This window comes from Lacerta agilis, chromosome 1 (assembly GCF_009819535.1).
Source record: "Lacerta agilis isolate rLacAgi1 chromosome 1, rLacAgi1.pri, whole genome shotgun sequence".
In the NCBI taxonomy this organism is placed as follows: domain Eukaryota; kingdom Metazoa; phylum Chordata; class Lepidosauria; order Squamata; family Lacertidae; genus Lacerta; species Lacerta agilis.
Window position 1 is genome coordinate 113,581,349 of NC_046312.1, and position 14,410 is coordinate 113,595,758.

Sequence of the window (14,410 nt, forward strand, 5' to 3'; positions counted from 1 at the left end):
GACCTGTTACAAGCTCTTTCCTTTCCATGAGGTGCAAAACAGCCGGACAGCATTTTAAAGTTATGGTTTTGTTGCAAAATATCATTACTTTTCGCAGGAATTTTCTTGTCATTCTGACAGTTGAGAAGTGCATTTACTCTTTCACAACCGATTCACCTTTACCCACATGAGAGAAATGTGGTCCTTAATTGGAACATGATTGAGAGTGGAATGACTATTTATGGAAGCTCTGAAGGTGGCTGTGTTGTACACATTACTATGCAAATTGGAGACAAAAGGATGACTTTTCTGGTGATGTCATGAATGAAAAAGTGGGAAGATGGAAGATGTGTATTATAGTATAATAATATCCAATTTAAGTTGTGGTGGGACAGTTGGAGCAAGATTTCCTTAGAGGTGCACATGAAAAGTATACTTAGATCTTTGGGGAAGATTTGAAAAGGAACTCAGAAATATTCACAATGGTGCAGCCAAGGTTGCACTTTGCTTTAGACTCGACGTTCCAAAACTCTGGTGGTCCATGAGCTTCATTCAGGTGGTCTGTGGCATGTCTGTGAAGAACACTTACAATTTGAATTTAATGGAATTCAAACGGTAGTACCGGTAATAGTAAAATACAATATAAGAAATAAAACAAGCCATAAAAATACAACTAAAGCTCACGCTGCAATTGTAATTGCTCGTTACAGTTGCTACAACAGGCAAATAATAATAATTGAGAGGTCTGCCAAGACCCATAGCAATTATCAAGTGATCTGTGGGAAGAAAAGAAGCCACTACTTTAGACTATGTGCATTCCCATTGATGATAAATAAAGCAGGCTGGAGCTTTAGGATGGAGAAACATTGCTTTGCATTTTCAATCTGTGTTTACAGAAATACGTATGTAAAATCTTTTTTTATGACTCTTTTTCATTAAAAGAAAAACAAGTTATTGGGTAGCTTTAGGTCTTACGTTGAGGTGCGTTCCATGAGCCCACTCTTGTGATGGAATCCTTGCAGCTGAATATATTCAGGGACCCAAAGATTCCACCCACACAGGTCTCGTTGCAAAATTGGAAGGACCTTTTTTCAGCCATACGCACAGCAACATCTTGCAATACCTTTTGGGATCAAGCATAGTCTACAATAATAATGGATTTTTTCAGCAGACTCTTTTTCTATGCACTTAACAATCCTTTACATATATGCGGTATTAATTAACAGTTCCAGTTTCAGCTCAATTAGTATTTTGTGTGTGTGTGTGTGTGTATGCATATTTTTTTTTAAAAAAGCAGGATGTAAAATATTAAATTATTACGTACGTTTTTGTTCCTGGAATGGAACACTTTAGCCTTCTGAAGAACAAATGAAGTACAAAGTTTTACAGTGGGGATTTAAAAAAATAATTAAAAAAGCTGTACGTTTTGTGTAAGCCGATTAAGAGCAAATTCCCTCTTTGAATATGTTGATTAAAGATGGCAGAGAGAAATTGACGATGGTGCTTTCAACTGATCACTCAAGTTAGAAATTTGGTTATGCAATAGAGTGGAAATGGTATTTGTGGCCCTCCAGGATGGGGCTGCAGCTCCAATCATTCCTGACCATTGACCAGGAGGGGTTGGATTTTGGGAGGCCCAGCTGCTTCCTATCCTAGCAATAGAACCCTGGGAAGTAGTAATGCTAAACAAGCGAACTGACAGATCAGTCCAATGCCCTGACATTGCATTATCTACTCCTTGTTGCTGCCATTGGATTATTCTTTGAGTGAGTGAAGTTCTGGAGCTGTGTTCTTCAGCTAGTCAGTCTGGATCTTTGCAGTGAAAAAGCTGGACATAAAGGAACAGCCATGTAATGAAAAGCGAGGTGTCAAGAGGGCAGACAAATGAAGGAATAAGCATGCAGTGGTTAAAACCTGGTGATTTTACAAACAACGTCCACTCAGAAACTCTCAGGATTATGGTATTTAGAAACTCTGTGATGTGATTTTATTTGATCCTGCCAATTGTCTGTACCATTGGCAAAATTAATTCCCGTGCAATATTATCTGAAATTCTAACCAAAGCCTTGGCATTTAGAATGCAACGTGGCCTTTTTAGAGAGAGGAGCAAAACCTGGAGCTTCCCACTTCCTCAGAGGATAACATTTTAGCACTTTTTCTCCAATAGGAATCTTCCTTAGTGTGTGTATTTGTTAAGTATTGTGAGGAAATACTTCAAAGGAAAAACAATAATAGGACTTGTTTGGTGTAAAGCATATTTCTTTTTCTTTCACCAGATACACTGATAGAAGCAGCATTTTGAAGTTTAGCATATCATTTTATTATAGATATTTTAGAGTAAATATTTATTTGACTATGTACAATGATCAAACAGCAGAAAGCAAAAGATTCTTCCCAGTGGTGCCTTACTGCTACTTAAAAGCCACTTTTAAAATATCCAAATGGCTGCTGTCTTTTTTAAAACAACAACAAAAATTAGATCATGTTCCCACAGCCCCCAGAATTTCAAATATAAAATTGTACTTTATATATGGTATAGTGTTTGAGACACATTTCTTTTCCCATTGGTTGTCTTAACATCTAACCCTGAAGCCCACTGTATAGAAATATTCTGGATTTCAGTAAAACTTGTTAAAATACTCTTTTTTTGGTATGTATATTGAGGCAAGTTACATAGATCAAAGTAACTTCCAAATGAATGAGTTTAAGATCGAGGTCTTAAAATGAGCAAAAGTTTTAAACCCTACAGATGTTTTTATATGTGAGAGAATGAATCCAATGGATCGTGAACTTACAGAGCAAGTTCCATTATAGAATACAGAGCTTTCTAAATGCTCCCCATTCTCCTCCCGGGGCTGGAAAGGGGTTAGCTCTCGTTTCCTAGTAAAACTGAATCACTGTGTCGTGAAATGATGCATGCTTAAAAAGTGTTGTCACCAACATGAAAAGTTTGGAAAGCTCTGATATAATACATACTCACCACTTTTTTTATATATGAGATTGCACAGGTATATTAGAGTAAAACAATGCCCATAATGTAAATAATTTTTTTTATTTGACTTTGCTTTGTGTTATTAACATGCATATCTTAAAATATGTTATCACTGTGACTCAAATTGTGAGAAACCAGGTAACAAATAAACTCTTGACTGTCCAAAGCAAAAATAAAAATAAAATTGGAGCAACTGTTTTGTCAGATGGAACTGTATTTGTTGTGTTTCTGTGTGTGTGTGTTTAGGATACACTTGATGTGATCTGATGACTCTTTATCGGAATCCTTTTACACTGATCCTGCAGAAAAATATATGTCATGTCCAAATACTGTTTTCAACGAGGTCTTAAACATGCTGAACTTCCTCTTGATTGCACCTTAGCACTAAAGTGAATGACAAAACTGCTGTTGCCTGTTGTATAGTAGCCAGCCATGTGGATTGCAATTAACCATGTAGGCTGGCCCACTCACATCCTGTATATCACTGATCCCTGTAGATACATGGATGAATCCTACAATTCCCATCAGCTCCAGTGGAAGGATTTCTTCTGTGTTATGAATAACAGTGGGGGGGGGGTTAATTAAAAGGGGGGTTAGATCATACACAGAGTTTAAAGATGAATATGAGGCCTTCCCCCCATGAGGAACTTGACATGTCTCTTCAATCTTTACTTGGGTAAATAAAGTTGTAAGTTGACAGCTCAGCACTAGAGGGCACTTTTTATCCAAACCACTACATCAAAATCGCCAACTTGCCTATATATTATAAACCCACAGGATAGAGATCCAAGACAGTTTGGAAACTGAGCTGTCAATGCCAAATGGATCCATCCATGGTTAAAAATACAATAAATTTAATTAACTGGAGGATTTAAATTAAATCTAGATTTAATTTAACTAAATCTGAGGAGACTGCCTTATTCTACCCAAATTCAGGTATTCAGTTCCATAAATCACTGGCCTTCTCCATATGTAATGCCCTGTTCAGTCTCTCTTCCTCTCAATTTTTTTTTTTTGCCCAGATCCTTATTTAAGTAGCTTATCTCTGTTAATATCACACATATAGCAGCCTTCCTAATACCTATCAGGATATTAGCGTCTTGCTTTAAAAAAACAAAAAAACAAAACCTGGTAGCGCTTTGCGTAATGCATTTCACATAAAGTCATTTGCCTACAGATAGCTTAGCATGCAGGCTATGGTACGCAGTGCGAATGAGGGCCAGAGTCGGATCTGGAGAACTGGGGGGTTTTCCTCACCTCTCACCCTGCCACACAAGGGCTGCCACGTTGGATCTGCAGAGGACAGGGAATGGTAAGAAAGGGGTCAGAAGGCCTCCAACCCCGTTTTATAACTACCGGGTAATAGCAGCAATCTGGATGTTGGGAGCGGGATATTCTCTGCCCATCTCTCTTCCATCCATAACGGGATGCTGCGGTGGGCAGATGCTGCCACTTCCTTCATCCTACAAAGCTTTTTCGTTTCTAAACGCTAGAGAGCTAATATCCTAGCGGTTTAACAGTAGAATGTGAATTCTTAAAAGGGCATCCCAAATAAAAATAATAAAAAGTGCTTTTCTTCCAGAAAAAGGTGTCGTACTCTCAATGAAGTTGATGCTGTCATAATAATAATAATAATAATAATAATAATAATAATAATAATTTATTATTTATACCCCGCCCATCTGGCCGGGTGTCCCCAGCCACTCCCCAGTCACACTTGTAACCAGTGCTTTTCTTAAAATAAAAAATAAAGTGCCGGTAGAGCTACCTTGAGTAGCCCCAGAAAAAGCACTGAAAATAGGGGTAAAGATTTAAGAGACTCATGGCCATAAATTTAGGGTTGTTTCTGGTGAACATAGGCTGTTGGCTCATTTAATCTAAGGCTGTGGTTCCCAATGTGAGGCACACATCCCACAGGGGGACAATTTGATTTTTATTGGGGGCAGTTCATTATTAACTGTGAAAGGCCTTTTAGGCTTCCTCCACGTTAATAGGAGCAGGGGCGTAGCAGGGGGGGGGGGCGGAGGGCCCACCTTAGCGCCCTGGGGGGGCAACACTCGGGGCGGGGCCCCGCCCCCCGCAATCCCCGCCTCCAGCCAGTGGCGAAAAAAGCCGCTGAAAAAGGGGGCTTTCCCCCTTTCAGCGGCTTTTTTCGCCGCTTCGCTGGCCCAACCCCTCTCCTTTCCCCGGGACGGCTCCGCTCACGGAGCGCAGCGGGAGAGGGGCGGGCCAGCTGGCCCGGGCGGAGGCGTCGCTCCGTGTGCATGCGTCATGACGTCATGCGCACGGAGCGACGCCCCGCCCCCATGAGTGCCGCTTGGCTTGCCGCCGCCGGCAGCCCAGCGGCGAGCTACGCCCCTGAATAGGAGTTCACTTTTTTAATAATAAGAATTATATGGGGGGGGGGGGGAGGCATCAGGATTTTAGAGATGCTTAGCTGGGGCATGACCCTCCAAAAAGGTTTGGAACCACTGATCTAAGGTCACACCAAGAATCCAGTCGTTGACCCCTCACAAAGCTACAATTCCCAGAGACCTTAAACTAAAGTTCCCAGGATCCTTTGTGAGTGGGGGGGCATGTGCTTTTATTTACTTATTATATTTCTAGGCCTTTTTTCTTCGAAGGAGCTCGGGGTGGTGCACGTATGCTTCTCCTCCTTCCCACCATTCCGACCACCCTGTGTTGCCGTGAGGTTGCGGGTGTTATAACCAAGAAGCGGGTTACCTAAAGAAAACGGGACTTTTTCCCCTCAAGAGAAAAGCTCGTGCAGCCTAAGGCGGCTCCTTTCCTAGAAAAAAACACCTTGCTTTTTTGGCAGCTAAACCAGAGAGCTCTTGTGAAAAGAGGGCGCTGGCGACGCCAGGTGCCCTGGAGGCGAGCGAACGAGCGGCTGCTGCGCGAGTGCGCAACGCGAATTTCCAAAGCCTCTGGTTTGCTTTCACTGCAGTTGCAAGACCTGGCAAAAACACACACACAGCTGCTGCTTCAGCTGCCACCGCCATCTTAAAAGCAGCCTTTTGCGCCTTGGACGCGGCGGGGCGGGTTTTGGCGTGCAGGCCCGCCTCTGCGCTGAGCTCACGCGCCGCCGGCTCCCGTCCCACGCGCGCTGCTCCCGGACGCCCAGGCGAGAGTGGCGCCGAGGGCCGGAGATGCCCGCCTTGCTCTGCCTGCCGTTGCTGCTGCTGCAGCCGCCGTAGCGCGAGGGCAGGTAAACTAAGGAAAGGGGGACCCCCTTCCTTTCTTCTCGTTCCTTCCTTCCGTAACCCCCGCTGCTCGCCCGCGCCTTGACCCAGATCCCAAACAGCAGCAGCAGCAGCGGGGAGACCCCGCTCGCCTCTCCACACGCCGCGCCAGGTTCACCTTGGACGGCAGCCACTACTACGAGGTCAAATGGGAGACTGAGGGAGAGAGCTGGGGGGTGGGGGAAGGCTGGAAGCAGAGCCCCCTGCGAACACTTAAGACCATAATAATAATAAAAGGACACAGCGGGGCCGCCCCAAAGTGAAGCCACCCCAAAAGGACCAGCGCGCGAAGACTTGGGGCTGTATGACTTTGCATTTACGGGGTTTCTGTGGGATGTGTCTGTGTGTACGGCTTTTATTGGTGTCGGTGCAGTTGTGGGGTGACTCCTGCCCTCTGGTTAAGGTTGCCATGTGGTTGCATGCGCGTGTTGCGTCTGCGTTTAGGGTCTCCACTTCGAGGTTTGTCTGCCGGCGCGCTAGGGCCGCCGCGTCTGCTCAAACTCTCCACCAGCAAATCGCCCTCTCGTAAACACAATCCCATTGGCTGCGGCGCGTCTTTCGGGGTGGGTGCAAGGCGCTTCCGACGCCGTTTGCCGCCGGCGGATTGGCGGCTGCGGCGGCGACCCCTTTCCCTTTAAATCAAGTAATCGCAGCCCTGCAGCGGTTTGCATCTCGGCCCGCCTTTTCGCGCGTTGCGAACCGGATAAGCGAAGTCGTGGGGGGTGTGAGACAATTTTTAAGGCATTTGTGTGGTTTCCCTTTAAATCATCCTATCTGCACTTGAAACCAACCGAAGAGGTGTTTCTCTTTTCTTCTTCAAGAAGAGAACAGCTGGGTATCTGGTTCCATAAGGTGATGGTGAATATCAGTTCCCCCTTTTACAGATGAGGGGAAACATGAGTTTTCTTAAAGTCGACAGAAAGTTAGGTGCATCCTGTTCCTATTTAAATCAGCAGATGATTTTTTGTGTGGGTTGAGTAGGTATTTTTCAACACTTTGGGGGTGTAATTGCAGCATTTAGTCATAACTGTAGCTTTAAAGTGCAGTGAAATATTTTGTTATGTTCTTCTAAACTGCAACTGGAGTTGCAGTTACTTGGTCTTAGGGTAGTGTATTAGACTTTAAAATAAAATAAAAAATAAAAAAATCCTTCCAGTAGCACCTTAGAGACCAACTACGTTTGTTCTTGGTATGAGCTTTCGTGTGCATGCACACTTCTTCAGAAAGCTCATACCAAGAACAAACTTAGTTGGTCTCTAAGGTGCTACTGGAAGGATTTTATTTATTTATTTTTATTTTGTTTTGACTATGGCAGATCAACACTGCTACCTACCTGAGACTTTAAAATGTTTGACTGCTTTTGATGCTACATAAACCATATATAACAATGTACCACCTTGACAAGCATTCCTTCCAATATGTTAGGCAATATGCTTGAAGTGGTGCATGTGTGTGTCATCTAAAAATGAAGCAAGCATATTTTTCTTTAGAACTCTTTTTTGCATATCTGGATTTAATTGGGCAGCCAATTAAAGTTCATATAATCGATCAACCATTCTTACAGCAGCCCTACAAATAATATTTATAGGGTTGTGATATTCTATTTCAGATATTTAGGTGGTGTTTTTATTTTATTTTATTATTTATTAATGTGGCATGATTTCAGTGATACCATCTGGTCCATTGGCACTGTTTGGATACAGTGCATAGAACTGGCAAATCTCTTTAGGATGGTGGCTTTTGTCAGCCCAGTTCAGTTCAGCCTATGTTCTCAAGTGGCAAAGTAGAAACAGGAATTTAACCATTATCTTTATTGGAATTGAACTATTATGTTTATTTGGGGGCAGAGGCACTGAGGCGGCTGGCTGGCTTAGAATATGAATCACCTTGTGTTTTGCATTTGACTGGCCAAAAATATTTGTCCTGTTGATTGGTCCACTATTTTTAAAGCACTACCGTTAATGAAAATAGCATTAAAAATAATTGTCAAAAGGTTTGGTATTTATACTAACTACTGTTAGCTGCTGTTGTGAACCTTTTCTATTTATAAAAAATCTGTAATTCAGTCCCATCCATTATCATCATCATTCTTGTGCTAGGTTTGTAAAGCAGAATAGTCTATACGAGTGTGACTGACCGAACACTGTTTTTTTATGGCCAATTGAGGATATGAATTTGGTCGTAGTCTGACCGACTAGGCCTTTTGGCACTGATGACTTATTGTGGTCCTATTTTTGCTGTGGTCTAAACCACAGAGCCTCGGGCTTGCATATCAGAAGGTCGGCGGTTCAAATCCCCGCAACGGGGTGAGCTCCTGTTGTTCGGTCCCAGCTCCTGCCCACCTAGCAGTTCGAAAGCACATCAAAGTGCAAGTAGATAAATAGGTACTGCTGCGGCAGGAAGGTAAACAGTGTTTCTGTGCGCTGCTCTGGTTCGCCAGAAGCGGCTTAGTCATGCTGGCCACATGACCTGGAAGCTGTCTGTGGACAAATGCCGGCTCCCTCGGCCTATAGAGCGAGATGAGCGCCACAACCCCAGAGTCGTCCACAACTGGACCTAACGGTCAGGGGTACTTTACTGTTATAGCAGGTAACCAGGGTGGGGTGGGGTGAAGTTATGTTATGCTGCGCTCTTAGGTTTGCTCCCTGACTACTTTTGGGCGAAGGTTAAAAGCTGTCTTGCTCACTCCTGCTAAAAAAGACGACACCACAATGAAATAAAAAAGATAGGCTGCCATCTACAGTATACTGTATTTGACCTTGGTGGCCAGCAGTCCCTTTGACAAAATATGACTCTGAGAGACTTGCCCCACATTTACCAACCATGGAGGAAAGAAGATTCAGTAGGAGAACTTGGAAGCAGTCTACTTTCACACCTGTCCTTCGGCAAGACTTAAGTGATGACTGGGACCTTAGATTCATAAGGGCATAATGAATGAAAATGGACAGGTCAGACCTTTGCTTTGTCAACAGAATTAGTAAGGAAACCTGATGTTTACTCAGGCCTCCTATTTGTATAAGAGGTTAATGTTAACCCTTCACATCCAGGGTGCAAATGTTAGGACCCTTTCTGAGAACTTAATTCATATGATAATACACAATTTTATGTGAAAGGTGTGACTTCTGTAACATTTGACTGCTATTAGTATACAAGCCAGGGGTCTAAAGATGGTTGTTGCCATCTGGGGAGAATAATATTTTTATGATTGTTAGGCTTTGTAGATGATCTACAAAGATTCTTTTGTTGTAGAAACGTCCTCCTCTGTACACTTGGCTTACGATAACATTTTAGGGCATCTTGTTTCAGTTTGATACTTGCCTAAAGTTACCCAAATTAAGGCCTAGCAGACATCTTAAATGTGAATGAGACAGGAATGATCACCTTTGTGTAACAATCAGGCCCCCCCCCAAATATATATATTACTATTTGTGAGTATGCAAATAAAACCACAGTTTTATTCACAATGGAAACTAAATACAGACAGACTTTTGGTGCTGTACCTATAGTTTACACAAGAATCTCTGTTTTACCCATAATCATGAATCCTTCAAAAGCTCAGTTGATCTGCATATTCCTAAGTACAGTTGTACCTTTGAAGTCGAATGGAATCCATTCCGGAAGTCCGTTTGACTTCCAAAACATTCAGAAACCAAAGCACAGCTTCTGATTGGTTGCAGGAGGGTCGGAAGCCCCGTCAGACGTTCGGCTTCCAAAAATAGTTCGCAAACCAGAACAGTCACTTCTGGGATTGCGGCATTCGGGAGCCAAAACGTTCGAGAGCTAAGTTGTTTGAAAACCAAGGTACGACTGTATTCACCTATATACTATATAGGGAATACAAACTGAACCAGCTACAACATTTTGGGGTACAGCCACACCTCTTAAGAGGAATGTTCTTCAGGATTCCAGCCTATAATGCTGACATGGTTTAGCCAAAGGGGGGCAGCTGCCCCCCAAGATTAAGTAAAACAATAGAAATACTTAACTAACTGACCAATCATGTCATTTCTGCCCTTCCCAACAAAAGTCCTGCCCCCTCCCTAACAAAAATCCTGGCCACACCCATGAATGCTGATCTCAACATTCTTGCTGAGCCGTTTGCCTGTTTATTATGTACAACCTTATGTATGTATGTGTAAGGTTCTCAGGTGTTGCTCATGAGTAACCAGCCAAATTCTGTGGCTCTTTGCTATAAAGCCTTTATTGTGCTGATATATATACATACAGTGCTGAGCATCAAGGATCACGTCTGACTCATGCTAGTTCAGAGTCTGGGAATGAGTCCTTCCGGTTTTTGGACCAACATAAATGCCACAGGAAACGGAATCCCCTCCTATCTCCCCTGCGCTGAACCCCTCTGCGCAGTTGGGGCGCCGGAAGAGGTGCACCTTCCCTTGATCCTGCTTGGCGTGAGGGCTCTGCTACCCTGCTAAAGCCCCAACACTCCCTGCCTCCCCGCAGTCCCTCTTCCCCACTAGAGGGATTGCTGCTGCCCCCACTGGACAACGAGGAATTGCTCGGGATGACCGGACGGGGTTCCCTATACTCAGAGCGTACTAACTCCACGCTGCTCTGCGATGAGGGTGGTTCCCTGACAGTATGCCAGGAGTCCCCTAAATATATAGACACCACTATCTTAATTTAGGGACACGGGTGGCGCTGTGGGTTAAACCACAGAGCCTAGGGCTTGCTGATCAGAAGGTCGGCAGTTTGAATCCCCACGACAGGGTGAGCTCCCGTTGCTCAGTCCCAGCTCCTGCCAACCTAGCAGTTTGAAAGCACGTCAAAGTGCAAGTAGATAAATAGGTACCGCTCTGGCTGGAAGGTAAACGGCGTTTCCGTGCACTGCTCTGGTTCGCCAGAAATGGCTTAGTTATACTGGCCACATGACCCGGAAGCTGTATGCCAGCTCCCTCGGCCAATAAAGCGAGATAAGCGCCGCAACCCCAGAGTCGTCCACGACTGGACCTAATGGTCAGGGGTCCCTTTACCTTTTTATCTTAATTTAAGCGACCTTTGTTTTGCCTTCTAACTCATAAGCATTCTACCACCTTAATTGGCAATTAGTGGAAACAAGTGGCCACCTGTAAAACAACAACAACAACAACAACAACAACAACAAAGGTTGCCTTAACATGAACGCTCCTGTTCTTGGTGCCATCCAGACGTGTGGGGCTCAAGCAGGCCACTTCTCTCTCTCCACCCTTTTTATCTTTGAGAGTAATCCTCACCCTCAACATTCTGTGGCTTCTGTGACATTATTTTGCTCCTCTGGATCACCAGCATGCCACTGTATAATGAACTGCCCATACAACAGTGACATGGCAGTTAGGCTGAGAGAAGCACAATTTGCCCATCTGCAGCAGCTTATAATAGCAGCTAGCCAGCCAGGTGCATCATGGGAATGGCAAGTTTCATGCGTTTTCTGTGAGGGAAGATCTTGCTGATACTGCGACTCCATTGGAATTGGATGACCAGTGCATCTTCTTGTTTGCCCTGGAGATGCAGGTGTGGCTGAACATGTACAATGTTCCCTTTATGATGTGATAAACGGTCTTGTCTCTACACTCATTGCATGACAAATTATTGTATTATGGCTTCCGCTGCTGATGCAGCCCAGAGTCACTTCTCCCCCCCCCCACCCCCCATTTTGATTTTTCAATATGGCATGCTTCAGTGACCTGACTTCAAATCTAGAAATGATTGAAATCATAAAACTTGCTGAAATAGTTCGATTATAGGAAAACAGAAGAAAAAAATAAACTTTTGAAAATCATGTTTTGCTATTTTAACATAAATAAAATCTAGACCTTTTTTCTTATGGAGAAGTTTTGTTATCTTAAGGATAACAGTTCTTTAGAATAACAGTTCTTTAGACGTGCTATCTTATCTTTTCTTTCAATGGAATAATATTTATTTCGGCTCCCTATTGGCCTTGACCCCTACTTCCAGTTCCCTTTTAGGGTTCCTGTTTTTGTTCCATTTTACTGCGATGTGAGGAGGGGCTTTCTCAATCTCACTGCAATACAATAACGAACATTGCCTTCCTTGTTTTACAGATCAGAATCCACATGCTGCGTTTTCAGAAGCACTGAATGAATATGGATATTTACACGTATGTCAGCACAAAGAATCTCTCTTCTTCAGCCAATATGTCCAATCTGCTTTCAAGCAGATTTGGGTACCAGCTGAACTTCACCAGCAATTCTCCTTCCATGTCAATAAGTAAGCTTTTCCCAGCCTTGTTACAGTGCTTTGGCATAATCCTTTGTGGATATATAGCTGGAAGAGTTAACATAATCACATCAACTCAGGCCAAAGGACTCGGAAACTTTGTCTCCTGCTTTGCACTCCCAGCTTTATTGTTCAAAAACATGGTCGTACTGAATTTTTCCAATGTGAATTGGTCCTTCTTATACAGCATCCTGGTTGCCAAAGCATCAGTGTTCTTCTTGGTTTGTATTTTAACACTGTTGATAGCTACTCCTGAGAGGCGGTTTAGCAGAGCTGGACTGTTTCCTATTTTTGCTACTCAGAGCAATGACTTTGCACTGGGCTATCCTATAGGTAAGAAACAAATTTACGTATTTTTTTGTTTGTAATGACATTGTTTCATAACACTTTGTGCCTTAGGAATGCATAGTGACTTATTTGCATTGATGATGTACATGGTGCATTCACTGTTGTTACAGCTGCTAATTCGTGCTTTTGAATTTGAGAAAAAGCACATTCTGCTGCACTATGAGTCGCGTGAAGCAGAACTGATGAAATAATAGAATGTTATTTATACATACATACATACCCATCTGGCTGGGTTACCCCAGCCACTCTAATAAGCAAAGCCATGTACTGCAATGTTGTTTTTAAATGTCATTGGTGATTCCTAAATGATTTTTGAATGCTGAAATGTGTACAACCTACCCAAGTTGTTGTTGTTTGTCTGTTTCACTTAGAATTGTTCAGTGAGAAGGCATGTTTTCAATGTATATAAGGTGTTCTTGGCAGCACTAGAACCTTTTCATTTCTTTACCACCAAAAACTGATCCAGTTGAATACTTTTTATCTTTCCATTTCTTGTGCTGATTTTCTGGGGTGACTGGCAATAATGTCCATCAGTAGGTTGGCAGACTAAACGTTCCCAGTGGGAATGACTAGGAGAACCCCCTCTAATAATAATAATAATAATAATAATAATAATAATAATACCTTTATTTTCAATGTCCAACCTGTGTACAATGAAATTAACCGAGCCTCATTGTACTCTGTGTGCTTGTCACACAACACACCAACCCCGAAAGTCAGTTGCACTATATTATTTTCCATTCAGCAGCCTAACAGAAAGAGGTGCCTTGGTGTCTTGGGGCCAGTTCATGGAAAGCGTTTGCATTCCCTGCAAGCTTCAGCTAACAGAAGAAATAGATTTTGGTGATCCCCCCCCCCCCGCAGTCTCCCATGCCATTCCAGAGGACCCTCAAATTGCCTGGAGCATGTTTTTAGGGGGCAGAGTGGTCTGCAGAAAGAAGGGAAGCTGAAACAGCTGTCTGTCCTCTTCCACAAGCGGTGTTCCATCCAAATCTATGTTAATATCGCTAAAATGGGAAGAGTTCTTTCTTTTAGAATCTGCATCCAAGATCACTCTTTAGTAATAGTAATTTAGTTCAGGCAGTTTAACCAGCTGTGATGCTTGCTTGCTTGCTTGTTTGCTTGCTTACGTCTAAGGTCTTCACACACAAAGATTGAGAATGTTTGGCTCCCTGTCACAGAGAATTGGTTGGATTCCCCCCCCCCCGAAAATCAAAAACCACAAGCAATGGGTAGGGAGTGGCCATTGGCACTGTTCTGCAAATGTGTACACAAAGGCTTATCTGGTGATATAATAGGAAGATCCTATAACTGTTCTCATGCTTTTGGTTGGGTAAGAAGTTGCCCAGCCTGTACAACTTGCTGTACGAGTGGATATTGGGATTTAGTTTAATTTTTGTTGCGCAGCATTCTAGAACAAGATGTAAAGCAGCTTTCCTGCGCACCTTTGGATACAACTCATGCATGCGCCTACGGTGCTGTGTGCTGTTGGAGAAGGCATTATGCCTCACTGAAAACCCTTGCTAGGGGATAACTCAGGATTGGACTTTTAGCATTGTTGGCAATATTCAGTTGATCCAGCAGAAAGAGGTGTCTTGCTGTCTTGGGGCCAGTT

The 14,410-nt window shown here is 43.3% G+C and overlaps 2 protein-coding genes across 4 annotated transcripts in view; both read left to right on the forward strand.

Moving 5' to 3' along the window:
• WIPF1 (WAS/WASL interacting protein family member 1) overlaps positions 1–12,359 on the forward strand; it is a 68,290-nt gene extending 55,931 nt beyond the window's left edge. Inside the window, exon 9 of the mRNA XM_033167831.1 lies at positions 12,273–12,359. Within this exon, the coding sequence (XP_033023722.1) occupies positions 12,273–12,312 (40 nt within the window). The 3' untranslated portion in view covers positions 12,313–12,359. The remainder of the gene's footprint in view (positions 1–12,272) is intronic.
• Positions 6,077–14,410, forward strand: part of GPR155 (G protein-coupled receptor 155) — a 33,974-nt gene continuing 25,640 nt past the window's right edge. Inside the window, exons 1-2 of one of the 3 annotated variants that reach the window (XM_033167818.1) lie at positions 6,077–6,179; positions 12,273–12,780. In XM_033167818.1, the coding sequence (XP_033023709.1) occupies positions 12,309–12,780 (472 nt within the window). In that variant the 5' untranslated portion in view covers positions 6,077–6,179; positions 12,273–12,308. Of the gene's footprint in view, positions 6,180–7,015; positions 7,066–12,272; positions 12,781–14,410 lie in introns of those variants that run through there. The other 2 variants (XM_033167800.1, XM_033167810.1) reach the window with 2 other exon arrangements.